The sequence below is a fragment of the Musa acuminata genome, chromosome BXJ1-7, assembly GCF_036884655.1.
Source record: "Musa acuminata AAA Group cultivar baxijiao chromosome BXJ1-7, Cavendish_Baxijiao_AAA, whole genome shotgun sequence".
NCBI lineage: Eukaryota > Viridiplantae > Streptophyta > Magnoliopsida > Zingiberales > Musaceae > Musa > Musa acuminata.
This window is the reverse complement of record NC_088333.1, coordinates 43,919,548-43,944,541: the sequence shown is the minus strand read 5'-3', so window position 1 is coordinate 43,944,541 and position 24,994 is coordinate 43,919,548. Positions and strand designations below refer to the sequence as shown.

Genomic DNA, 24,994 nt, shown 5'->3' with positions numbered 1-24,994 from the left:
ACAACCCGCTGTGGGCCCATCATCACGAGCGAGAGATGTCTCCGCTAACGTTAATCATAAGCCCTTAGATGCCATGGCCCACCCAATCCACCGCGATGGTTGCGTGCGTCGGCAGCCGCGGAACGATCCCAGCCGTCCGATGAAGTGATTGGATCGTTAAGATCATCATCATCAAGACTAACGAGAAATAAAGCGGGCCAAGTCAAGTAATAGTGGGCCGGGGCGTTAGCCATAACGTGTTTCTCGGTGCCGTCAGCGAGCTGCTTTGATCGGATCGGGCGGAAACGACTGTCGTAACGGCTTCCGTTAGTTCCTCGTCTACTATAAAGACCGTCGTCCTCTTCTCTCTCTCTCACTCACCCACGCCACTTCAGCTCTAGGAGTTGCCTGATGGAAGATTAGTGGGAAGCTGTCGGCTTGCTGTTGTTTGGCTGGGTTTCTCTGCCTGCTTTTGCCGGTGCCACGATGGGGACGGAGATGAAAGGGCCCAAGGACAGAGAACGGATCGAGTCAGTCCTCAAGATGTTGAAGAAGCAAGCTCCTGTCACGGTGAAGCAGGTTTCATGTCCTAATGATCTTCTTCTTTCCTCTTTCTTCTACTCCTTACTGAAAGCACAGTTATATCTCGCTGCTGTTTTTGTTGTGGCAGGAGAAGTTCTGCAACGATGCCTGTGTCGAACGGTTTCTGATAGCCAAAGGAAATAACGTGAAGAAGGCGGCCAAGCAGCTCAGAACCGCTCTTTCTTGGAGAGAGAGCATCGGAACTGGTAGCTTCTCTCTCTCTCTCTCTCTCGTTCATTTCCCAGAACCGATGCTAAATTTCTGTGTGTTCATCTTCTAGTCTTCCTTTTCCTTTTTCTTCTGTTTCTTGTGGGGCTGAAAGCTTCTCTTTACTTGATTCAAACACATTAATTTCGAACCCTTTTTGTCTGTTTCGTGTGTTCATCCTATAACCGGCTCGTTCGTCTCTTGAAATGACATTTTTCCGGGCATCTACTTCTTTAGTGCTCCTCATTTGAAGCAACACAACTTTCTATGTAGCAGTTGTCTCTTTTTGCTTTTGGACTAACCGATACTTCGTTTTCTTTGGACTCAAAAAGCAGATCATTTAATTGCCGATGAGTTCTCCGAAGAGCTGGGCAGCGGTTTAGCATATGTGGCTGGTCACGACGACGAAGCCAGGCCGGTTATGGTACTGTGTTACTTTTGACACCATCTTCTTCTTCTTCTTCTTCTTCTTCTTTAATCTGCAACTGCAGCACTTCACAGACTCACTGGATCCATTGTTACAGGTCTTCCGCATCAGGCAAGATTACCCCAAAACACACACTCAGAAATCGTGAGATCTCATCTCTGCTGTAGTTCTCCTTGATCGTCTTTGATTCGTTTCTTAAGCCTGGTTTTCCCATGGCTGCAGGTTTGTGCGCTTGCTGGTCTTCACGCTGGAAGTGGCGATCTCATCCATGTCCAGATTCGTAGACCAGTTCGTCGTTCTCTTCGATGCCAGTATGTTCTTTATCTACATGAGTATATACTTATTTTCAGAAACAAGCGCAGGTGTTGACGGAGAATACCGTATGCTTCGCTTTAATGTGTCGGCACTTAGTGCACATAGAATAGGTTTGTTCCTCTGCTGAGTTTGTCGTCCGTCCGCGAGTGGATGCCAGTGGCTCTGTCAGTGGCCTCCAAGGTCAAAAGAGCCCCACCGTTGCAGGACTGCTGCAGCAGCACCGAGCTGTGTCTACCGATCAACATATTTTAGCTAGCAGCCAGCTGCAGGCACTGACCTAGTCCATTAGAACCCCACTTCCCGCCATGTCTAGTGGACCTGTACAGAGATGAGTGGAGGGTTCTTGTTCTCTGGCACGGTTGGGCCTCTCTACACGGCTTCCTTAGTCGAACAGTATTCTAAACGACGCCAGCAACTCCGTAATTTCGACCTGTCGTGTACGAATCTTTGAGACTACGACACTGTCAATCTAAGCTAGAGTTTGTACAGGGTTTTTCAAGTCAGCGTCGGCATTCCTCAACTTGTTCGTGGGCACTCTCAAGATCATTTCCGAGTACTACCCTGGTCGCCTCCACAAGGCATTCGTCATCGATCCCCCTTCCCTTTTCTCTTATCTTTGGAAGGTATGTGATGGATACGCTTGCTGATTGATGAAGCCATAGAGCATGGTGTTAAGTCTCTGTTGCGGTTTTCTGGTGATGGGTGGGCAGGGCGTTCGTCCCTTCGTGGATTTATCTGCGGTCGCGGCGGCGGTGGCGTCCCTGGACTTCGACGACTCGCTCGACGACGCTGCCTTTGCGGCTTACCCGACGAGGACGGCGTCGCTCCGGTTCGACCCGGCCGTGGCTGCCACCACAACCACCAAGGTTGGCGGCTCCACGTCTTCCCGCTTCTCATTCACCGTCTCCCACTTCGACTCCCTCAAACCGTGGTACCTGTCCACCACCACCACCACCGCCCCGCGCGCGGTGGCGCCCACCGCCAGCCCCTCCCTCATCGGCGCCTCCCCGCTCAACGCCCGGTCCTTCTCCTTCGCCTCCCCGGCCGCCCGGTCCATGCCGCGGGCCGGCATCGCCTACGCGGCCGCCTGCCGCAGCATACCCTCGACTCCTTGTTCCTTCCCTCTGCCTAAACAGCCTCGCCAGCATCAGCAGCCGCCGAGGACGCCGAGGCCGTCGTTCTTGCAGTCACCCGCGACGCTGTTCTCGTTCAGGAAGGAGGGCCAGGTGGTGCCGAGCCGAGGGGAGCGGGAGCGTGAGTCCTTCCTCCCATACCTCAGGTTCTACCGGCGTCCCTACGACGAGATGGTGTACCGCGCCAAGATGCGCCCCCCACTCGGCGGCCTCATCTCCATCATCTCCCCTCACCTCAACAACCAGCAGCGGCAGCAGCAGCGATGCAATGCCATCAACATCCGTCATCAGAGGATGCAACATCTCAACTACTGAACTAATTTTCTCTTACACGCTACAATATCAGTAACACTATTGTCAATCACAACGTCGGTCTACTAATAGTTTAAATGTTCGTAGATTTCATGTAAAGATAATGTTGCTATCTTGTGGTGAATAATTGTTATCAGATTACACAATTTATGGTGAGTCTAATAGAGTGTGAAGAAGCTATTATGCTAACTGGAGGTCATGTTCTTCCTTTCTATAAGCACTTCCTTGTGCAATGACGAACAACACAGTGGATCTCCTTCCCTAGCTCATGAGCTTCAACGGGAAGCATGGAGTGATGGTAATCCTTGTGGAACTGAGATAAAGAGAAAGGTTCTCTCGATAAAGATGAAACAGATCCATGTGATGTGCGGACATTGGCCTCATTATCAAATGGCACAACCAGAACACCTCACATGCTTGATGTCAACCTTATTTAGGCTGCCAAGAACTCTGCAGCGAGGTGCAGATGTCAAAATGGAAATCCATGATGAAAGGCTTCCTGTATCTCTTTGGTGAACACGCCTGCAAGTAGATGTATCAGCCACCTAAACCTAACATATTAGTTTCTTTGTCATTCTCAAGGAGCAAGGTTTTTATGACCAGTGTAGACATATGGATATTTATAGGTTCAATCAAGTATCAGTACTGAAACATATAACTCGATGTTAATATATGTGGTTTATTTGTGTCAGGTCTACTGATCCAAAAAGTTGAGGAAAGAGTATAAGATAAACAAAAGTTAGCTCTAAATTACCCCCATTAAGTGCTAAGATAATTAGCAACCTTACCTATGATTTATTTATTTATTTATTATTATTTATTTTTGTTGCACATCTGTTCTTTCTCTAAAGGAGATATCTCATTATGGCAGAGTCGGTGTTAGTACTCAATTAAGGGACATACAAAGGATCCAACTTACCAAGATGTGCCCAATAAACACATCTTAATGGACTTATCACTCCACCATGTTTGAGGCTTCTACGGTCTTTTAGCCATATCGCTATTATTAGCTGATGATGTTGCATCCCTCAAATCTTATTACTTTTTATCTTCTTTCATCTCACACATGTTAATATTTTCAATATAGTGATCAAAATAATTTGTGCATGAAATTACAGTACCGGTAACAATCTTATATGCCGCTTCTTGTGCGAGCACGGTTGATGGTCATAGAAACAAACATGTATACACTTCTCTGCTGCTTTCGTTATTGGTGGAAGAGATGATTACATATCATGCTTCATCATCATCTTATGCTCATTCCCGTCACATCTTTGCGTGACATATGCTATCACAATCCTTCGTGTGAAGTGGCATATTAAAAAAAGTAGTGGTATTTCTGTCCTATGCGGTCATTGATAATGGATGGCGACCGAGAGACATCACGCTAATTTGTAATTAGTAGTAGGTGGATGTGCTGTTTAAGTTAATCGTGAGTGATGAAATTTATGACTTAATACGCATTCATAATAATGAGATAGACTCGTCATAATTTTGATAATAGGTTTACTCAAGAGAGACATCATAATAATCGGATAAATTGATATATTATATATCCGTCCATATGATGGATGCAGTTGATATCATAGCTGCTCGTACGAGGACAATAGGGATATAATGCATGTGCTTATTGGAGAATGACTTTACTGATTGATCCGCTCACAGAATGCTGGATGGTTGATGATTCCTTATTGTCAGACAACGATTTCGTTGTCCCGGTGGTGTGTATCTAGTTCTTAAACTTGAAACACCAAGGATGTCCTACATGAGCACTTCACTTATTGATACCGGACTTATAGGTTTAGAGGTTCCAGATCTAGCACATCTAGTTATCGGGAGTGGTAACCAACCTTACGAGGGTTATTGAGTGTCGATAGAGGATCATTTGCGCTCGGTGTCATGAGAGGAATATTTCATGTGTTCTTACTCAAACAAATCCTTGGGTAGGGTCGTTCGGATTAAGAGAGAAAGAGTTTTCCGAGAGAATCCGATTAGATTAAGACTCGAGAAGAAACAATATGAGCCTAAAAGTACAATATCCGGTATACGATTTTTGGCGTATTAGATGGATGAGGGACTATAGATACATGATAACTAAGGACAAATAAATCCAATGGATTGGATTCTCCTGTATCGTTTGAGGATTACGATGTAGTGGCATAGTATGTCCACAATCGATAAGTCGAGTTCTGACATGTATGACTAATAGAAGGAATTCTGACATGTACGACTAACAACCAGCTCATATATTGGGCCCAGAGGATCACACACATATGGTAGACGTTACGACGAGTAGAGGTTCGGATATGAGATATCCACTAGAGCCCCTATCTCATTGGATATTTAATAAGTCCATGAATTATTGGATCTTATAAGAGCCAATGAGAGATTATTAAATAGAGATCCACTAATCTAAGATGCTTAGGTAGTTGGATGGAGATCCAATACCCAATAGGGTAAGATCCATTAGGTTTAAGTTAACATGAGACCTTTATAAATAGGAAGAAACCAAATACCCATAGGCTAGAGGTTTTTGGTTATCGTCTCTTATTCTTTTCTGTTCTCCTCCTCCTCAAATAGTAGGATTGAAGATTTTAGGAACATTGTCATAGTCTTACTATGTGGATTACCGCTAGATAGGAGGATGCTTGATCTCCTTCACCCTCTCCTACAAATATATAAGGATTCGAGGATATACGATCTTCTTAGATAACATAATTTTTCATATATATAATTTTTAGTTTTATAAATTTTGTATATCAATTTTGCATGATAACGAAAATATATTTAAGAAATTTAAGGATTTTATTTTCTGTTCATTAGCGACTTTTGATACATTAATACTTCGAGTCTTTGTGATTACGACTTTTATTTAAATTTTCTGAAGCTACATAAATCATAATTATTTTTCTTCCATCTAACTTGAATATTATTTCGGATCCTCTTTTGCTACGTAGATGATTAGTAGTCTAATGTAAAACTCTTCTGATTCTTAAGTTAATTCTTACTCGGAAGATTCTATCTTTTAAGTCAAATTTATACAAGTACAATTGTATCGAAGGAAGTACACATGAGAAACATTATTATAGTGAGGGATGAGATTATCAGATTCAAGATTATTACAATTAGATATTTTATCTGATCATAAGTACCATAAATCAGTGACGAATTCAAAAAACATAGAATAATGGTCGACTAAGGTAACTTTCAGTTCGTATAATGTAGCCAATTCCGTAAGATCATCCGGGGTAACATTGGTGATATATCATATTAATCAAATGGGTTTGAGATGTCGAGTAAGTGAAGAAGGTATTTTGATTTGATACCAGTAATATAATGATCGATGATGTGATTGATACCAGTATCGACAAAGCATCCACCGTGTCACAACCTATATCACAAACAGATGATACTTTATGAAGTCTCTTATGAATCTCCTACGTCAGGTGCACATAACTTGCTGTCGTCAAACAATAATAAATAATAAATAATATTATTATTTTTTTCATTTGGACAAAAGATGATTGATGGAGAAAAAAAATACAAACGCGGTGGTAAGGCGATTGTCACACGTGTTTCAGGCGTGCTATGAGTCAGCTACGATAAGATCACGATGTCGGTTGATTATATTATGACCGCATCCGCCGTCAACAAATCTGTCCAAATCAAAGCAAGAAAATATCCTAATCCGAGCTTATCGCGTCCGAAGCCACCAACTTCGACGCCATGGCGCCTTTAAACCCTCGCCTCGCCTCTGTGCACCTCTGCTTCCTCTCTTCTTCCTTCTCGCCAGTCCAACATCCGCAGCTTGCCTTCCTGTCGACTTTCTTTCGTGGTGATGGCGCTTCGTGGCCTCAACTCCCCTTTCGATTGCCTGTTATTGGGTAAATCTCGCCATTTGAACTCTTGCTCCGTGTGCATCTGCCTGCCACGCTTCTAATAGAAAGGATCGCCTTCTTTGACACAGATCTTGATGACACCTTGTACTCTTCTACCATTGGCATCGCGCAAGCTTGCAGGAAGAACATCGAAGGTATCGATCTCGGCTACACATTTTGCTTCGCATGATCCGATCGAGATGTCTGACCATGTGTGAATCGACAGAGTTTCTTGCCGTCAAATGCGGGATATCGGCAGAGAGAGCCTTCTCCCTCCGCGTCGAGCTCTTTCGATCCTACGGCAGCTCCCTCGCAGGCCTCATTGTATTGCCCTGACTACCTTCGTACATCAGTAAAGCCTACTTCTTGATCATGGCAGGAGCCTGTTAATTGTTTCTGTTTGTTCGTCTTCTTTCAGGCCCTCGGTTATGACGTGCACCCCGATGAGTACCACAGGTCTGTTCCGATTCAACATCAGCAAAGTTACACCAGTAGATATGATCTTGTTCTTGACTTCTTTCCTTGTTGGCTTCAGCTACGTTCATGGAAGGTTGCCCTACGAGCTGATCAAGCCTGACGCGGAGCTGCGGGAGCTTCTCCTCGGCATTCCCCAGACCAAGATCGTACGTGTTCGATATCGGAGTTTGAATTCCAAATGTGAAGTTGTTGACGATCGATCGATCGATCGATTTGCTTTGGATACTGCTGCAGCTGTTTACGAACTCGGACAGGCAGCACGCGAGGAGGGCGCTGCAGAGGTTGGGCATCGAGGAAGGGTGCTTCCGGCGTATCATTTGCTTCGAGACGATGAATCCCCACCTCTTCGGGGACGAGATAGGAGCCAACAGCTCTCCGCCATTGCCGGCCGTGGCGACTCCAGAGGTGATCCTCAAGCCCTCTGCTCCGGCAATGGAGATGGCCGTACGGCTTGCTGGCTTTGGCCCCCATCGCACGGTAGGACTGCGTGTTACTCTTTTTTAAGGCTCTGTTTCTATCCAATTACGTCTACCGACAAGCAAGTTCGACGTATGTCTTCACGTCACTTTTGCATCAGCTCTTCGTAGACGACAGCGAGAGGAACATCGCCGCAGGAAAAGCAGCGGGTCTTCGCACTGCTTTGGTAAGCCTCTGCATACCTTAAAGACCATTATGTTCAGACCATGTGTAGGAGACGAGGATAACTGTCTTCCTCCATTGTCTGCTTATATTCACTTGCATTGCAAGGTCGGGAAGCGTGTGAAGACGAAGGAAGCAGATTACTTGTTGGATAGCATCTCCAGGTTGAAGCAGGTCGTACCAGAAATCTGGCGAGGGCTGGAAATGGAAAGAGGTGGAGATCATGGGGCGACAGCAACGAGGAGTGACTTGGATTCCATCAGACCGACCTCCCCAGTCGGGGCTTAGTCGCCGTCACCACGCCACCTCGCCCCATCACCATAGCTTTTCTGCTGCAAGCTACGGTCGTCAGTGGGCGTTCTTATTGCACATACTGCTGTATTATATCGTTTCCTTTGTGTCGCTGACGCGACGCACATCCTCTTTGCCTGTCCATGTATGCGTCGGCTGCGTATTGTAAAGGAATAAATGGTCAGTGGGGCTCATGACATTTAAACCACTTCCATCCAATAACTTGATGCTATTATGACATAATATTAAGTTCACATCTGTGGAAGATTTTAGTCTCTTTCACAATCAAAGAAATGTGGATTCTGCATTGAAACATTTCAGACAATAGACTCGGAACTCGATAAAGACGAGAACAAGCAGGAAATGGAGCACATCAACTTCACCCCACTCTGTTCCCTTTTCAACCGAACAAACGAGGCCTCATGGTCTGTTGCTCCCACCTAAGGTCCTCGGTGAACTGCGACATAGCGGCCCTTGGATCACCATTCCAGACAGACAGGTAGAATTCTGCAGTTCCATAATCCACTTGCAGACTGCGTTTCACGGAATTGAGTATCTTCCTTTTGCCTCTCTCTGTAATTGCCCTGTTTGTTGGATTGCAGGTTTTTCCATCAGGACCGCCGTCCAAATACAGCACTGCAACTTCTCTTTGTGCATGTTCATCCATCTCGACATAGCAGGTGCTGTTAAGAAGAAGCTCTGGTTTGCCAATAGGGATCAGTAGTCTCTCTCTTGAGTAAATCCCATGGTCGCTCATCATATTATTTAATCGTTTGATGCCCATAACCTACAAACACAAGCAAATTCATTGAATGTCATCATGAAACCAAGATGGGCCATAAGGGAGGAGGGGATCGATCAATGACTAAAGAAAGGCAAAATGTTGGACCTTGAGAGAGAGGAATGCCTTTTAGACAGAAAATAAACAGATAACTATGAGAAAATTACATTAACTGTACCAAATAACGGATATAAAAAATAGCATCTTGTCTAGATCAACTCTCTGAGTATATCTATTTATCTAAATATTCATGAGAACATATACATATATATCACTGATATGACCGCCACCCTATGCAGAGATTATGAAGAAGCATTATTTGATTAATTGCTGGAACCTTTTGGTTTATGGGGATTCAGTGGGTCATGTGAAGTCGTGATCGTGTCTAAGTCCATGTCAAGTGGGTTTACTTCCAAAATTATTCAATTAAGCAAAAAATTGTAGTAACTAGATTAATTTTTAAATTGGCCTTATTGTGTCGTTTTCTGTTACATGTGTTCGTATCATGTTGATTTTAGATCAAATAATTTTGTCCAGTATCATATTGGGTTCAAGTCATGTTATCGTGCCATGTTTACATTGTTGGAAATGATCGAAACCAAAAACACATAAGATAATGAAACAACATGTTTGAAATGAAACCACAGTCAAACAGACAATTCCGTGAATATAATAAGAGTAGAGTCAGTGCTACAGCCAGAAACCTCTTGTCATGCTTTTACTACATCTACAGTAAGTATCGGATAATTCCTCTTTACTGTCTGTACTCTAAGAAATTGCAAATAAGAGCCACACAATTATACATTATAGTGGCTATGCCAAAAATAAAACAACTCTGTGGCAGTGTAGTAACTCCCTGTCAATGGTCAACATAATGATATTCAGGTCCATGGCAAGGCACAGGTTATCAACCAGATTCATCCTGGGGAATGTTTGGAAAACTATTTCAGAAGGAAACAGAGTGTAGTACTTTTCAGCATGCTGAAATGCTACTGCTTTTGATCACTATAAATAGCCTTCTCATAAATATTCTGTTAAGTAAAAGAATTTGGTCTGAGGTCCTACTACTAGTTTACATTTGCTTGATATTCAACTCAATCCTGTAACTGCTACCATATTTATTCTACTCGCAGAGGCTGAGTTTCAAGATAAAGGACTTCGGCAGGCTTAAAAGGACAAACCTGCAAAACGAGGTTCTGCTACTAGGAGTAATAACCGGGAAGCAATTTTACAAACCCAATCATGTTGTTTGCTACTTTGCTTTATAACTAAGTGAATTGCTTAATGAAAAAAAATAATAAGAAAATTCTGCCTTAGGAGTTTTTTTTTCAAGACTTGAAGCCAACATCACTTGGTAGTTATAAAATGGTGATCCTCACATACACATAATTTTGGCCAAAGCTCATGCAGTTTTGAATGTCATATGCTACATCTGACTTGCAAAATCCTTATACATATTTCCCATCCAATATATGACCTTAAGTAATTACATCATAACCAGCCTTGAACAGTAACAACCCTTCCACCATTTAGCCACCAGTTTCATCTTCACCAGATGGCACGTGATAAAGGCTTATAATCATCTTGTAGCCTTAAATTTATGTGTCCTCGTGACGTAAATTCTGATAAACATGCCAACAAAATATCAAGAAGGTTCCACGAAGACCAAGATTAGTACTTCAGCCTCATATAGAACTCGTGTCGACAAACATTACTGATTGGTACCCACCATGCTGATACATTACGAGCATATACTGATTCCACGAAAATTAAATCTTTGATGCCTCTTATAAGAGGCCCATTTACTATGTAGTCCTTTCCTATAAGATCACTGAGTTACTGAAGAAGCATCCTTCGAAAGTTTAATCATAATAGTTGACTAAAATTGCTCCTGCAATTTTGGTTATTGATCATCCACTTCAAACGCCTTTTCAAATCTCAGAACTTTGTTAAGTAAAAGATATGCATCCAATACAATTATGCCACCTTCCATTTAATCAAATAGTATAACTCATGCCAATCCAACAAGTACAATGGGGGAGCGTTTGAGGTGGATGAAAGCAAAGACAGTGAAACGCGGAAGAGAAAATTTCGGAAAACAGTCGAGGAGTTGGAAGATAGTTTTAGCTTGGGTCGCATATCAATTAACCGAACTAAAGGCACGATTTTTGAACGAAACCCCAGAACCCCAAAAAGGGTTATGCATCACTACGCGATTAGGGCAGAGATTAACCCACCATCAATGGAGGAAAAAGCATCCTCTTTCTGTTGCCCGATTCTATGTGGTGAAGGTTATAACTAATCAATTCATCCACAGAACCAAAAAGAATCTACGGAAGAAGAGCCAAAGAGCGTGTACCTGGACGGAATACCTGAGGGCGAGGCTGGCAACAGTGTCGCCGCGACGCAGCCGGTGGGAGATGGCGAAACGGTCGAGACTAAGGTGGTGCCAGAAGGCGGAGGACGACGGCTCACCGAGGACCCGCCGCACCTTCCAGGGCGCCCTGAAGGCCCTCTCCAGCATCTCCCGCTCCGAGGCGACGGCGCGCCACAGCCGGCAGACGCACGCCGACCGAGCGAGGTCGGCGGGCGGCAGGAGCTCGAGGATAGCCCGGAGGAGGTCCCTGGAGGCGAGGGCCGAGAAGTTGGAGTTCATGGGGGAAAGCACCTCCGAAGAGGAGGCGAGTAGGGGATCAGGACTAGGGTTAGCGCCGGGGTCGGAGTCCGGGGGGAGGAGTTGCTTGACGAGGTCGTCGTCCTCGTCTCCTCCGCAGCATCCCATGGCACTACGCTCTCGGTCCGAGGTCGATGAACGGAGGAGACTGAGGAGGGTGAACAACTTGTCACTTACTCGGGCAAGACGGATGGGTGTCTGTGAAAACAAGAAATCAATTCATTTTTTTTTTATCTTTCGCTTTGAAGTTTGTTTGGCGGGCAATTTACCATAAAAAGCACTTAGTGTTGGCTTTTATTAGATGGTGTGCTAGTAATTGATTTTTACCTAGGAATATTTTTATTTTAAAATTTTAATAATATTCTTAAGTTAGATTGTGTTAAGTTATAGATCCATGAAATCAATAATATTCTTACTATCGACCTTTTATCCAAAGTATTAATAAAATCGAAAAACATATAAATAAATGAGCATTATATCAAATATCTCATTTATAGTTTTGTCCGAGATAGAATGCTTGAACGAGGAAGTCTTTTTCTGACCCACTACACTTTTACTCAAAGGGGGCAGTTTTCGTCCTTCCCTCACATAGACGTGTCCACTTTGACACAAACATCGGCATAGTACTGGCATCTATTCAATGACCCAAGCCTTTCATACTCGAGGATGACCTTAAGCCATCTATTTGTCCTTGCTGAGGCATTTCAAAACCTCATCCAATAGGTGCAGATGCAAACCGACATGATCCAAGCTATCACCTTGCTCCTACCTCAGTTAGTCCAATGGTAATGCCACCATCTCAGTCATGATTAGTACCTCAACCGCCATTGACTTTGGTGCTCATCGAGATTCCCCCGCATGATGCAGTGCTAATATTTCAGGATCACCCAAAGCCTACGGAACTGCTAATCGAGGGAGTGCCTCACATCTTAACCATGGAATTTAGTACACCGCTACACCATTGCTTTGCTCTACCCAAATCCAAGGCCCAATTAGTAGGTTCAATAAATGATTCCTTGAGGATTTAGCTACAACAAATGAACCGTTTAAAAAGATACGACAAGAGTTTAAGCAATATTAAGGGGAAAGGTTGATAACCCACATCGTGTCGGTCTCCATTCACTCAAAACATCCAAGAGGAGCCAATCCCAATGAACTTTCACCTCCCGTCACTGAAGGCCTTTGATGGTAGTACCAACTTGATAGAATACACTGTTGCCTTCCATGCTAAATGTGCCCGACCCATGCTAAGGCAAATCCTTCACAGTGGAGGTGTAGGGCAAAATGTGCCCGAGTCGTGTAAGTCAGGAAACTCCACCTATGCCAAGGTAAATCTGCATGGTAGAGACACAAGACCAAATGCGCCCAGGACATGTGAGTCAAAAAAACTCGACCCGTATGAAGAGAGAAACCCTACGGTGGAGGCACAAGGCCAAATGCGCTTGAGATACATGAGTCAGAAAAACTTGATTCGTGTCAAGATAAATCTACTACGGCAAATACACAAGGCCAAATACGCCCAACTCACGTAAAAAGAAATTCACTATGGCAAAGGCGCAAGGCTAAATATGCCCTAGACACATGAGTCGAGAAAACTCGACCCGTGCCAAGATAAATCCGTTACGATGAAGGCGTAAGACCAAATACGTCCGAGATGCATGAGTCAATAAAACTCGACCCGCGTGAAGAGAAATCCACCACAGCGGATGTGCAAGAGCAAATATGCCCAAGACACTAGTCGAGAAAACCTGACCCATGTGAAGAGAGATATGCTATAATAGAAATACACGCCCAACGTGCCTACAACACCTAAATCGAAAAAAAACTCAACATAGAGAATTAGATCACAAATACTCCTATGTTGAAAAAATTGAATGACGTGCTTCAAACCCATCTTGTAAGCGCCTCAAAGTACACCTTCGGTGGGGGGACAAATGGTTGGGAATCTACCATTAGTTGACACCCCATTGCCATACAAGATCAATATCATCCTTCATATAAATATTTAAATCAAAGAAATGTAAGTTTTTTTCTCATTCATTATGGCAAGAAAAGAAATCACAAACTTCCTTATCTCCCTTTCTGACAAGAAAGATAATCCTAAACCCTCTTATCTTCTTTTATGAAAAAAAAAATCATCATAAACCTTCTTCCTTTCTTGGATGTATAAAAATATATTCTTAACAAGAAAATGACAAGGAACTCTCTCTTTTCTTGAACTACTTGAGCCCACATTTAGGGATCTTATATTATTAACTCGAGTGTCGAAGGGAGTAGGTCGAGAAATCTCCCTCGACCTTGGTCTTCGTCCAGGTGATATCCCGACAGTGCAATACTTTCATCTCAGGAGCACAATATTTTTATCTTAGATATCTCTTGGATGTTTTTATATACACGGGTCTAAATCACATTGAACTAACCAAGGCGTCAACGATATTTTCCCATAACATCTGAACTTTTATGGAATTGTTAGGATGAGATATAATATATTTATATCATTTTTTTTTATTTTTATATAAATTTAGGATGATCAATTTTTAAAATAGTATATTTTTATGTTAAATATGTGGTTAAGTGTAACTGGAGGGTAATTTTTTTAAAAAGTAAATTGTGAGGATGAGGAAGAGAAAGAGGAGGGAGAGGGGGAAGAAGAGGAAGTCGAGAAGAGGGGAGAAGGTGATGGAATGGGAGGAGGAGATGGTGTTAGAGTTCGACGTGGGAGGATGATGAGGCGAAGGTGGAGTGGGTGGAGGATGAGGGAGAGGTTAGAAGAAGCCAAGGGAGGGAGAGGAGGAGGCAGAGGTTGAGAAGGCTAAAGGAAAAAAAAAGAAAGGAGGAGAAAGCCAATAGGGATAGGAAGGAGGCAATAGTGTAGGAGAAAGACCGAGGATGAGGAGGTATAGCGGAGGTGGAGATAAAAGTAACTTGAAAAAATCAATGGATTCTTTAGAATTTAATTAAATCAATTAAATAGTTAGGGTTTAGTTGAATCAATCTTAAAAAATTAAGTCAGACTTAATCAAGTATAATAATTAACTTTTATGATTTCATTGATGATATTTTCATCAAAAAATATCCATCAATAAAAAATCAAATATGAGATGTTATCTCATAAAAGCTATAGGGATTTTTTTTCGATAAATCGCCTAAGTTTTTTTTTCTTAAAACAAGTTTGAGTAGCATTTCAAATCCCAAGACTATACATGGTTTTTCATACCTCACCAAATCCTAAAAACAAAATTCGTAAGTTTTAAGTTTTCCACCATGTGCCTCTTTTTTGGTTTATTTATATTTAGCTTCTTGATTTATTTCTATATAATTTATCTTATTTTTTAAAAAATAAAATTATCCTTGACCTTCATCATATCAAATTTTCTCATCGCCCCCCATTATGATCCTCTCCACCCTCTCGTCACCACTCGCTATCTCCACTCTACTGGCCCCGTCGTTCCATCATGATCGTCTCTACTATCCATCGCTTCCGTATGATCGCCCTTGCCCTCATCCTTATTAATCGTTGTTGAGGTATCGTTAAGGCCCCACCTCAGCCTTATCATCGGCCTTAGCAAAGGAGAAGGAGATAGTCAAACGATGATTTGCATTCCTCCTCCCTCGCATGGCCCACCGTGTTAAGCATTGCCTGTTGCTATACTCTCTTAATTGAGTGATGGTGATGGATGCAAGCTTTAGACTAAAGTGGGCGAGAACATGCTTCTTTAGCGTGGGAGTCTCGAAATCTTTGAGGCTGAGAATACCCTTCTCGAAGATGATGAGATGAGAGACAAACGAGGATAAGAGTAGAGGTGACGGTGATGAAAGTGGATGAGGTGGAGGGTATAGGAGACGAACGAGGATGAGGGTAGAGATGATGGGGTCACGTGATGAGGGATAGGCGGCGATCACAATAGAGTGATGACAATGCTTCCGGTACTAGAAAAACAATAAAACTTGGGTTTTTTATTTCTTTTTTTTAATTGGGTGATTTACATGTTTCCCGGCTTGACATCGATAGCATCTCATCCTTTGATCACGGATTAAGCAAATGGCTCGTGAGAGAAGGAACGTTGTAAATGCTGGACAACACTGCAAAACGTAACACCAATTGCTAATCTTTATATTCATCCCTTACTACAATATGATCGTGTCATTCGTGTGAGGTGAGAACCGACGAAGATGAGGAGACCTTAAGGAACCTAAAGAGACAGAGCTTATATATATCCTATGGTTGTGTGTTTTTTTTGTAGTCAACATCAACGACGCGATCGTCGTCGTCCATGAACCTCTTCCAGAACCAGTGCTGCTTCCACACCTTCTCCGTCATCTCCTCGATGGGAACATTCTTCGTCTCGGGGAGGAAGAAGAGCACGAAGACGGACATCACCACCACCCACCCCGAGAAGAAGGCGAAGATGCCGTACTTGAGGTGGCAGAGCATCGAGAGGAAGGCCTGCGCGATGACGAATGTGAAGAGCAGGTTGACGCACACCGTCACGCTCTGCCCGGCCGACCGCGTCTCCATCGGGAAGGTTTCGCTGGGAATGAGCCACCCCAGTGGCCCCCACGACCAGGCGAACGAGGACACGAAGGTGCACACCATCACCACCACGAAGATGGCGTAGCCGTGGCTCAGGTTCTCGGAGTGGTCGGTCACCTTGATGCCGAGCACGATCGCGATCACCACCTGGGAGATGAACATCTGCACCCCGGCCTCCAGGAGGAGGATCCGCCGCCCTACCCGGTCCACCGAGTAGATCGACACCACCGTCGAGAGCACGTTGACGGCGCCGGTGATCACCGCGGAGTAGAGGGAGGCGTCGCTCTTGAACCCCAGTGTGTTGAAGAGCACCGGGGCGTAGAACATGATGGCATTGATTCCAGTGAACTGCTGAAAGATCTGTCGACGTAGAAAGAAGCAATGAATTAGTCTGACGATTACCTGTAGCTGCCAGGAAAAGTCATCAGTGGTAGTCTTCTACCTGGAAGAGGATAGCGATGACGAGCTGAGGACGGTTGCGACGTTTGAGAAGGTTGCGGAAGGGGTGCTTCACCTGGTGCGCAACGCGACTCGCCTCCAGGATCTCGTTGAACTCCGGCTCCACGTTGTCGGTCCCGCGAATCTTCTTGAGCACCGCCTTGCCTTCCTCGAGCCGCCCACGCTCGATGAGGCTGTTGGGCGTGTCCACCACGAACAGCGCCCCCACGGTGAGAAGCAGCGCCGGGACGCCGGCCAGCGAGAGGGACAGTCTCCATCCCCAAGGGTGAATCCTGCAGGGTGTTGTTCCAGGGTCATATCGTAGATTCAAGCGACAGGGTGACGAGAAAGGTGTGGAGGTGGTACTTGGAAGTTCCGTAGTTGACGAGGTTGGCGAAGAGGATGCCGATGGTGACATTGAGCTGAAACAAGATGTTGAGGCCTCCACGGATTCTGGTGGGTGCAATCTCCGACAGAAACAGGGGAACGGCCTGCATCCGTGTGTCCGATGTTGGATGAGCATGGACTGAGGTACATATGATTCCCGAAGCAAGAACTTGCGCAAGGAATTATCAGTCAAACCGACGGAGGACTAACCTGGTTGGCAAACCCAACACCGCAACCGAGGAGGATTCTGCCGATGATTAGCATGGCGAGATCCTGGGCCGCGCCGTTGAGGATGACTCCCACAAGGAAGAAGACGCCGGCGATCAACATGGTGTGCTTACGGCCGAGGTTGCGGGTGGTGTAGGAAGCGAAGAAGGTGGCAGTGAGGCCGGCGAGGTAGAGCGAGGAGGTAAACAGCTGAAGGCCCTGGTTGTCGTACTTGCAGTAGTTGCTGTCTTTGGACTCGGTCTTCCGACGGTAGACTTTGGGGAAGAACTTGATCAAGAAGTCATCCATGGAGGTCACGCCGCCTGTTAGCACAAGTGCGCAATTGTTGTTGGATGGATGGAAAGAAGGTTGAGGTTGATCGAGGCACAAGAAGAGATGAAGAAAGGCAATGTATGTATGTATGTGATCCAGAATGAATTCGGGGTCATCATCAAATTCCAATGTTCCTTGGAACATATTGTTGATCTATCTATACGATCATTAGATGGAGTTTATGTACGTAATACCCTGATTTAATCAAGCATGATTAAAGTTAAGATTGATTTATAAGAATGCTAGTTTTAGACTGATGATTTAGACAACCGTGATAATTAGTACTGGGGCAAGCACCACTGGTGCTAATTTACTTGCTTTACTTGGTTCTTAGATGGCAAATGGTTTTCATCTTTCTTTATCTATGTCATTTTCTTCAACAAAAAGCAGAAAAACTAACTGTTTCTTAATTAACTTTGAGGTGACGAAAGTTGATGCATGTAATCCTTTTTGTTTATCCTTCAAAGACTAGTGTAACGAAAAGAAAAGAAAGAAAAAGGTCTGTCTGTCTGTGTTTCTATATATCTTCTTCATTCAGCAAAAGAGAGTGACATAAAGTCAACACCACGAAACTAACAAGGAAGAGCGAGACAAGTTCTTGCCTGAGATACCGACGTCGTAGCCAAACATCAAACCCCCGGTGGCGGCCATCAAGCAGGAGATGATGACCACCGGCGTTATCTTCGCCTCGAACTGGCTGCCGGCCGACGCCGACACGGAGAAGCCTCCGGCCATGGTGGACGAGAGAGAGAGAGGAGATTGCGACGAGGAGGGCTCGATGGATTTGTGGTGAAGGTTAACGCTTCTCACTGAGTAAGAAAGCCAAGCTGAGTTCGAAAGACTCCGCTGTGCCTTACGATTTATAGACAGACGCCATGCGGGGGAAGGGTATGAAATTTCCACCACGCAACGGCTGGGATTTCGCCTCGTGGAGGAATCCGACGGCGGCTTTCCTCCTGCAGATGGACGGTCAATCGACGGCTCTTCCTCGGCTCGCCAAAAAATGCGTGGTTTAGAACACGTTGAAGTAATTAGCTAATAATACAAGGGGGTGATGTGCACCTGTGTTTGTGGGAATCTTGATCACGGAGACGTAAGTAAAGGTTGACCGAGAGAGTAGATGATGGTCATGCAGCATCACGTGGCGTGGATTTTTGGTAGGTGTTTCGGTTGATGCATTCACATGGATTTTTCTGCATGCTCTGTGAACGGTATCCTGATAGAACAACTCACACTACTCTTAACCCAAGTCTTGGAGGAAATATTATTATTTTATATTTCTAATGAATGAAAACACGTTATAATTAAATATAAAATGGACGCTGTTACAACTAAAGCAAGAAATACTTTTTTAAAAGATTATTAAATAAGGAACGTTATAATAAAAAGAAATATTTCTTTTACATCTGGTTTGGAGGAGGCTTTGACTCGCAAGGCTTCTTAGTTCCCGATCTCGAACGCTGTAGGAGAAGCCGACAAGGAACTCGGACGTCAAATGTTGACCAACGATTGACTTTGGGGTCAGTGAACAACATTAGTCAACATGAGCCGTCAATATACCAAATAAAAGGCGAGCTTTCCATGATATCACTTCACACTTTGTCCACAGATTCCGTGGTTTGCTCGCCCAACCTTTCACAAAAGCTGTCACACAAAAGTGCGATATATGCGTAATGTCTTACCCTAGTTAGAAAAATGATGTGATGGGTCATGTTCAAAGGAGGAGAACGTAGGGTGACATCGTGCCGTCGAATTACGATAGGGCATACCGAATTCTGCTCTTAGATTACAGTACGTGGCTGAACAACGGAAACCACCTCTTTTTTATAATACCATCACGTGAACCATCAGATTTAAGATTAAAAATAGATGTTATCAATATGATGACTCGCTATAAATGCTCAATACAAATCTTACAAGCGAGAGCACCGAGTCCACAATCACTGAATTGTTATTCGTGGATGAGAAGACTATCAAGAAGAGGGTGCTCTGGATGTGTATGTCCCACCAATTGTTCTTCTATCTAGATGCTGAGCTCTAGAAAGCAACAAGGAAACAAAAAAAATAAAATATAGCATACAAGAGTAAGAAGAAAGTTGTTTTTTTGATGTATAATACTTTGCATACGATTTCCACAATAACACTTCAATATTCCTCATCAATTATGTAACACTAATTTGCATGCCAGAAACACCTACGATTAAAGTTGATAATATGAACTGAGATCAATAAAACATCTAGGCATCAAATGCACCCATGAGACATTGCGCCACTGATTGACTGGACTCTTCTAAATACTGGGATTGACATTTTACGAGTAGGTTCATTGCCTATGGCCCCTGCACTTACAACAGATGTCATAATTCTGAAGAATCACAACCCTCAAGTTTAGTACAACTCTCATGCTTATATATAGGTCATGGCATTGAAGAATTCAGTCATAAACACTTTTGTCAAAAACGTATACCGGGTAGTGAGGCTTTTACCGTGTGTGAATAAGACCACCACTGCACTGATTAATTTGTTGGTGCATTCTAAAATTAATTACACAATGTAGGTGCGAAATCACATTTTTTGGGCATAGAAGTAATCGAATGCATCATATTTTGGGTGGCACTAAGACATTACACCTTCAGATAGAATGCACAGACACTAAAACCTGAGTTAGACCCTTGTAAGATCAGATAATGGCTAATGCTTTAGTCTAATTTGAGAATCAATGAAGCATAAATTATTGTGAAATAATCATTTTAGTCTAATTTCTTCCTAAACAACAAATGGATGAGAGCATTTTACAATTCGGATGGCAGTTTAGCAGATGCTTTATACAGCTTTTACCATGAAACTACACCATGTGCTTGATGTAAATGATGTGAGATTGATGTGCCTAAGATGATGCAGCAACTTAAGTTACTTTATATTAACAAACAAACAAAAAGTAGAATATGCCTAATAATGCATAAATATATCCAGATCAATTTAATCTAGGTAGAAGGAGATGACAAGATTGTGTCATCATCAATTAATCAAAAATTTATCCGTTAGGTTGCACATATAGATTTCTCATTAAGAAAACCAAACCTTTCATACATTATGCAATTGATGCATACATCCACATACATACATATACTGAGCGAACATCCTATCAGGTGGATTGTCATGATAGAATCAGAGCCTCAATTCCCACAAAGAGGAACCTACCACAAAACTCTCTCTCTCTCTCTCTCTCTCTCTCTCTCTCTCTATATATATATATATATATATATATATATGTATGTATGTGCATACATATATATATGTATATGTACATACATATATATATGTATATGTATATACATATACAAGTATCAAACTACATGTGGTCTTATATTCTTATCCCATATCTCTATTTGTGCAACTGTGATTCAAAGGACATCTATAGCTAGGTCATTGATAGTAAAATATATCACAAAAACTTGACATGAAAGAAAAGGAAAAATCAAAATTTTTAAAGCATGGATAACTAAGGTGAAGCAGCTCAAGACCTTCCACTAGTTGATGAAAGTTCCATGGTTGCTGAATGATCACTTTCCTGCAAAATTCAACAAAAAAACATTTAAGTGTCAAAAACATCACAGAATTCCAAATGAAAACACAGTACATAATGTTCAATTTAATTGTTATAAAAAAAGATCAAATCTGTCAGCCAAATACCTCAATTAACAAATCCTTCCTAGTAACCAAACCTATACGATGAGAAGGGCAAGGGACAACAAATATATGCCTCAGGCCCGACTGTCGGAAAAGATTGTACACCTGGCATAAGTAGAGTAGACAGATCTATTGGTGAAGTATGCACAACAAGCTAAATCAATTTCCAAAATGGATAAATCTGTAACTTCATGAACCTTTGCCAAAGACAAATCTTCTGGCACAATATATGGGGCAGGGTTTAAGTACGAGGCAAGATCTAAGTAGAGTTCCAGTTCATCCTCAGTCAGATGAATATCCTCTGTGGACAATCCATTACTTGAGTCAGTTTTGACAAAATCACTGAAGTTCTGCCTATAAAAGAAAGAAATAATCAGTTACTTTGCATAGTAGCTAATACATCTAAAGAACTAAAAATAAAAGATTACATACCTGTTGGATATTCCCCTCATATCACAAGGAAAAGGACTGTTCTGAAAATCCATTTTAGACTATAGAAGTACCAACAAGTGACTGGAAAATCAAGAGATATATAACATTTTGAGCCACAATTTAACTAGTTAATTTTAAAACTTGTCTGAGATGATGCATATATTTTACCTGCGAAGGATGAGACCAATACCAAGCGCCTCTCCATTCTGTTTGTGATCTATCACCTTAATGTAAAACCATGTGAAATAGCTTCAGCAATCAGCAAGCTTAGTATATAGACAATTTGCTGCAGTTCTGACTCACTGGGAAGCCATTGTGCATGTTGCTCCATAACACAGAGATGATATCTCTAACTTTAACAACACAAGGGAAGGATACAACCTTTCAACACCAAGGCAACCATATGTTAGAGCATACCTGAAGACAAATTTCAGGGAGCAAAGCCAAAAATTACACAAAAAATACTAATTTTTTCCTTCACTATGATCAGGCATCAGCAGGATACTAACCAGAAAGTGCATGCCCTCTTTTGTCTCATGTTGCAATATAACTAAACCAATCATACAAGCCCTGATATTTACGTAAGATCAAGTACTACTTACTGAGTTCTACTTCGAGTGTTAACAAGTTGGTTCTCTTTAAGTATACCCAAAGGTATCATATTGGACCAACAAATTCAGAAGCAATCAGATAAATGTGCCTTGTCATTGCTATCATCAAGAAAATGATGACAGTGGAAGTCATTGGTATAGGTCTAATTTCACTCATGGCTTAGCATTGATGTGTTTAACCTTTTAACATTCATTAGATTGTGAAGACCAATCAGTCCGCTTGATATGCCTTGTTATAAGTTTTATTTTTGTATCACTTAATCACATTTTTTAGAGTTTTACAGGCTTGATCTTAGCATATTTTTGGATCAATATTCGAAGAGGGTTTTATGTATAGCTTATCCACATCACCACCAATAAGTAGATAGAATCTAGGAAGTTAATGAAGTTCAAAGTGAAGTAAAATGGCAGGAGTACACCTTTAACCTTGTGTCACACACAGGTTTTGCTGTATTGCCTGGCTATAAATAGCAAAGATGTGAAAAGAGAGAAAAAATGAATAAAGTAAACGAAGACAGAGAGCCAGGAAAGTATATAAATCCATAAGAGTAATAACAAAGGAAAACACTTTATGTTTTCAATTTTAGATGATTAATGAAAAGAATGCCCCTTGTTCTTTTTCCTATCTCGTTCACTTTTTCCATTATTATTCATTTTCCTTGGGTTTCAACGTCTGCCTTAATTGTGTTTATTAATAGACCATTGATCACTAGTTTGCATCAAATCTTCTGTTTGAAAATTTTTTTCTTCATTATTTTCATGTTTTAAATCATTTCAAGAATCATGCCTCACTAGTTCCCATTATATGCATTGACGCTTTCTAGAATCATGCCTATGTCAAGTTAGATATAAATAAGTAGTTTTGATAAATAAACAAAAGATTCACTAAGGCAACTAAATAATAATAACAATATAATTCCACATCTATGCTGCAGATTTACAAATAAAAAAGAAACAGCAAGAAAAAGAGTGATGAAACCACAAATGAGACAACAAAGGGCCTGAATCCAAATAATTACTTGTGTTTCCCAAATTGATTCACATGCACTTCAGGAATACAGCAATCATGACCCCTATGATTACCTAAACCATCCACCCTCCCAAAATATAGAACCCTAATTTATTACAAGCAGGTAGGAAACATTAGGGTAGATTTGCTTTCCATTTCAGGAATCCTAATCCCAGCATTAATGCAGAGAGTAATACGCACTTATTACATTTAGTTGTTGTCTAACGTAGCCCATACAAACAATGTTGAAATAATGAAAAAAAAAACAAGAAAATATATCAAATTCTAAAACCCTATAAGATGCAAAACCTAGCCTACTTGTACATGATCTGGACCTAATGAGCACAATTTGCAACAATGACTTGGCCCAAGCATTGAGCTTGAAGATCATAATTTGTTCAAAAGATCTAATTAAAAAATAATGGATAGTGAAGTATTAGCAGAAATCCATAGATTTCATGCTATATCAAGTAAGCTTCACAAGCATGAACTAGAAAGAACAATCTGACCGGAGCTCTACTTATGCCGTTCGTGAAGTGTAATTGCAATTTAAGGACATCTTGAGCAATAGGTGAAATCCCGTATGCTTGTTACAATGTTCAACTCCAACTATTCTCTTCTAGGGGGGATGTCTGTCCTTTGCAGAAAAAGATCTAGAATACCCATCCGTTTCAATAATCACACAATGATGAATCACATGAACGCTCTTGTCCGCATTATAACCAGCATGAGTCTAACTAACTGTTAAGGATAAAAGAAAATTGCATCGCCAAGATAATCCAGAAACGGAAAATGAGAATCCATTCACTTGATTTCCACAAGAAGTCACTTACCGATGCCAATAACTAAAGAGAACAACCATTTGAGGACCACATAACACAGTTTTCCTCTCTGCGCCTGCAAGAACAAAAGAGCTAAATTAAGATCAGGCATCCACAAATAAGTTCGTCCCGGATCTTGTTCCTTCTGCGTAAAACTAGATACCTAGGGCAAACTCTACCCGCTCTTTGCGGTAGGCGTAATTCTCGATCACCTCGTAGTCGAGGCTCTCGGCGCCGGTGCCGCCGTGGCTCCCGCTGGCGAACTCGACCTCGGCAGCCTCGCCCTCCTCGGAGCTGGGCACGCGGGGCCAGACGATCTTGGCTGTCTGGACCCCGTTGTGGTGGTGATTCGACAGCAAGGAGATCGGCGGAGAGGGATCAGAACCGAACGAATCAATTGATTCGCAATAGATTCTATCCCTCTGCTCGCCCTACGGCGATATGTCCGGTACGGGTGAAGGCTTCGGTAGTCGAAGGTCTTCGAGGGGGAGATGGAAGCAGACTAGTAGCGTGGGGTATACGTCGGTGGACGAACGGGAGAAACGGGCTCCGATGTCTGTGGATTGAGTCGTTCACCGTCCGCCGCGAGGGACGATTCGCCACCTCACGCGCTATGTTTTATAGCAGCTTATTTATACGACACAAGTTACGAGTGTGAACGTCGGTGTGACCCGTTGAAAATTTAGTTAACTCGTTGAAGTGATTAACAATTTAGTTAATGACTATTAACTCGTTGAAAATTAATTGTAACCCTTAATTAATACTTTTTTTTGGGTTACTTGCTCAGTAAACATGTTACAGTATAAGCAAATCATATGAAGGAAGAGTCTCCGAACC

The 24,994-nt window shown here is 42.5% G+C and overlaps 5 protein-coding genes across 8 annotated transcripts; 2 read left to right on the top strand and 3 right to left on the bottom strand.

Annotated features, from left to right (window-relative positions):
- The first annotated feature begins 362 nt into the window (after window positions 1-362).
- Window positions 363-3,144, top strand: LOC135679654 (uncharacterized). Of its 2 annotated transcripts, none has more exons than XM_065193645.1 (7): window positions 363-558; window positions 650-767; window positions 1,104-1,192; window positions 1,293-1,339; window positions 1,418-1,506; window positions 2,000-2,133; window positions 2,221-3,144. In XM_065193645.1, exons 1-7 carry the CDS (start codon window positions 466-468, stop codon window positions 2,956-2,958), a joined length of 1,308 nt encoding a protein of 435 aa, XP_065049717.1. In that variant the 5' UTR covers window positions 363-465; the 3' UTR covers window positions 2,959-3,144. The 2 variants fall into 2 exon arrangements, with proteins under 2 accessions (XP_065049717.1, XP_065049716.1); XM_065193644.1 differs by having other exon boundaries at window positions 1,101-1,192.
- A 3,537-nt stretch (window positions 3,145-6,681) lies between these two features.
- On the top strand, window positions 6,682-8,448 carry LOC135679652 (uncharacterized). The gene is made up of 8 exons (XM_065193642.1): window positions 6,682-6,839; window positions 6,923-6,988; window positions 7,060-7,157; window positions 7,252-7,289; window positions 7,369-7,456; window positions 7,545-7,787; window positions 7,888-7,953; window positions 8,058-8,448. Exons 1-8 carry the CDS (start codon window positions 6,794-6,796, stop codon window positions 8,235-8,237), a joined length of 825 nt encoding a protein of 274 aa, XP_065049714.1. The 5' UTR covers window positions 6,682-6,793; the 3' UTR covers window positions 8,238-8,448.
- Window positions 8,449-8,454: 6 nt separating this feature from the next.
- Window positions 8,455-11,899, bottom strand: LOC135679653 (F-box protein At1g55000-like). Its single transcript, XM_065193643.1, has 2 exons — window positions 11,381-11,899; window positions 8,455-9,027 (listed from the first exon to the last, which is right to left on the bottom strand). The coding sequence occupies exons 1-2, from the start codon at window positions 11,801-11,803 to the stop codon at window positions 8,641-8,643; spliced, it is 810 nt and encodes a 269-aa protein (XP_065049715.1). The 5' UTR covers window positions 11,804-11,899; the 3' UTR covers window positions 8,455-8,640.
- Window positions 11,900-15,788: 3,889 nt separating this feature from the next.
- Window positions 15,789-18,433, bottom strand: LOC135679651 (sugar transport protein MST4). Its single transcript, XM_065193641.1, has 5 exons — window positions 18,197-18,433; window positions 17,265-17,584; window positions 17,034-17,158; window positions 16,672-16,960; window positions 15,789-16,589 (listed from the first exon to the last, which is right to left on the bottom strand). Exons 1-5 carry the CDS (start codon window positions 18,327-18,329, stop codon window positions 15,915-15,917), a joined length of 1,542 nt encoding a protein of 513 aa, XP_065049713.1. The 5' UTR covers window positions 18,330-18,433; the 3' UTR covers window positions 15,789-15,914.
- A 605-nt stretch (window positions 18,434-19,038) lies between these two features.
- LOC135679650 (chloride channel protein CLC-d-like) lies at window positions 19,039-24,773 on the bottom strand. 3 transcript variants are annotated; one of them, XM_065193639.1, is made up of 9 exons: window positions 24,321-24,773; window positions 24,170-24,233; window positions 22,020-22,097; window positions 21,885-21,940; window positions 21,717-21,797; window positions 21,482-21,638; window positions 21,288-21,389; window positions 21,119-21,165; window positions 19,039-19,631 (listed from the first exon to the last, which is right to left on the bottom strand). In XM_065193639.1, the coding sequence occupies exons 5-9, from the start codon at window positions 21,767-21,769 to the stop codon at window positions 19,568-19,570; spliced, it is 423 nt and encodes a 140-aa protein (XP_065049711.1). In that variant the 5' UTR covers window positions 21,770-21,797; window positions 21,885-21,940; window positions 22,020-22,097; window positions 24,170-24,233; window positions 24,321-24,773; the 3' UTR covers window positions 19,039-19,567. The 3 variants fall into 3 exon arrangements, with proteins under 3 accessions (XP_065049711.1, XP_065049709.1, XP_065049712.1); XM_065193637.1 differs by having other exon boundaries at window positions 19,040-19,631; window positions 21,885-22,097; window positions 24,321-24,770; XM_065193640.1 differs by lacking the exon at window positions 19,039-19,631 and having other exon boundaries at window positions 20,636-21,165; window positions 21,885-22,097; window positions 24,321-24,765.
- Window positions 24,774-24,994: the final 221 nt, after the last annotated feature.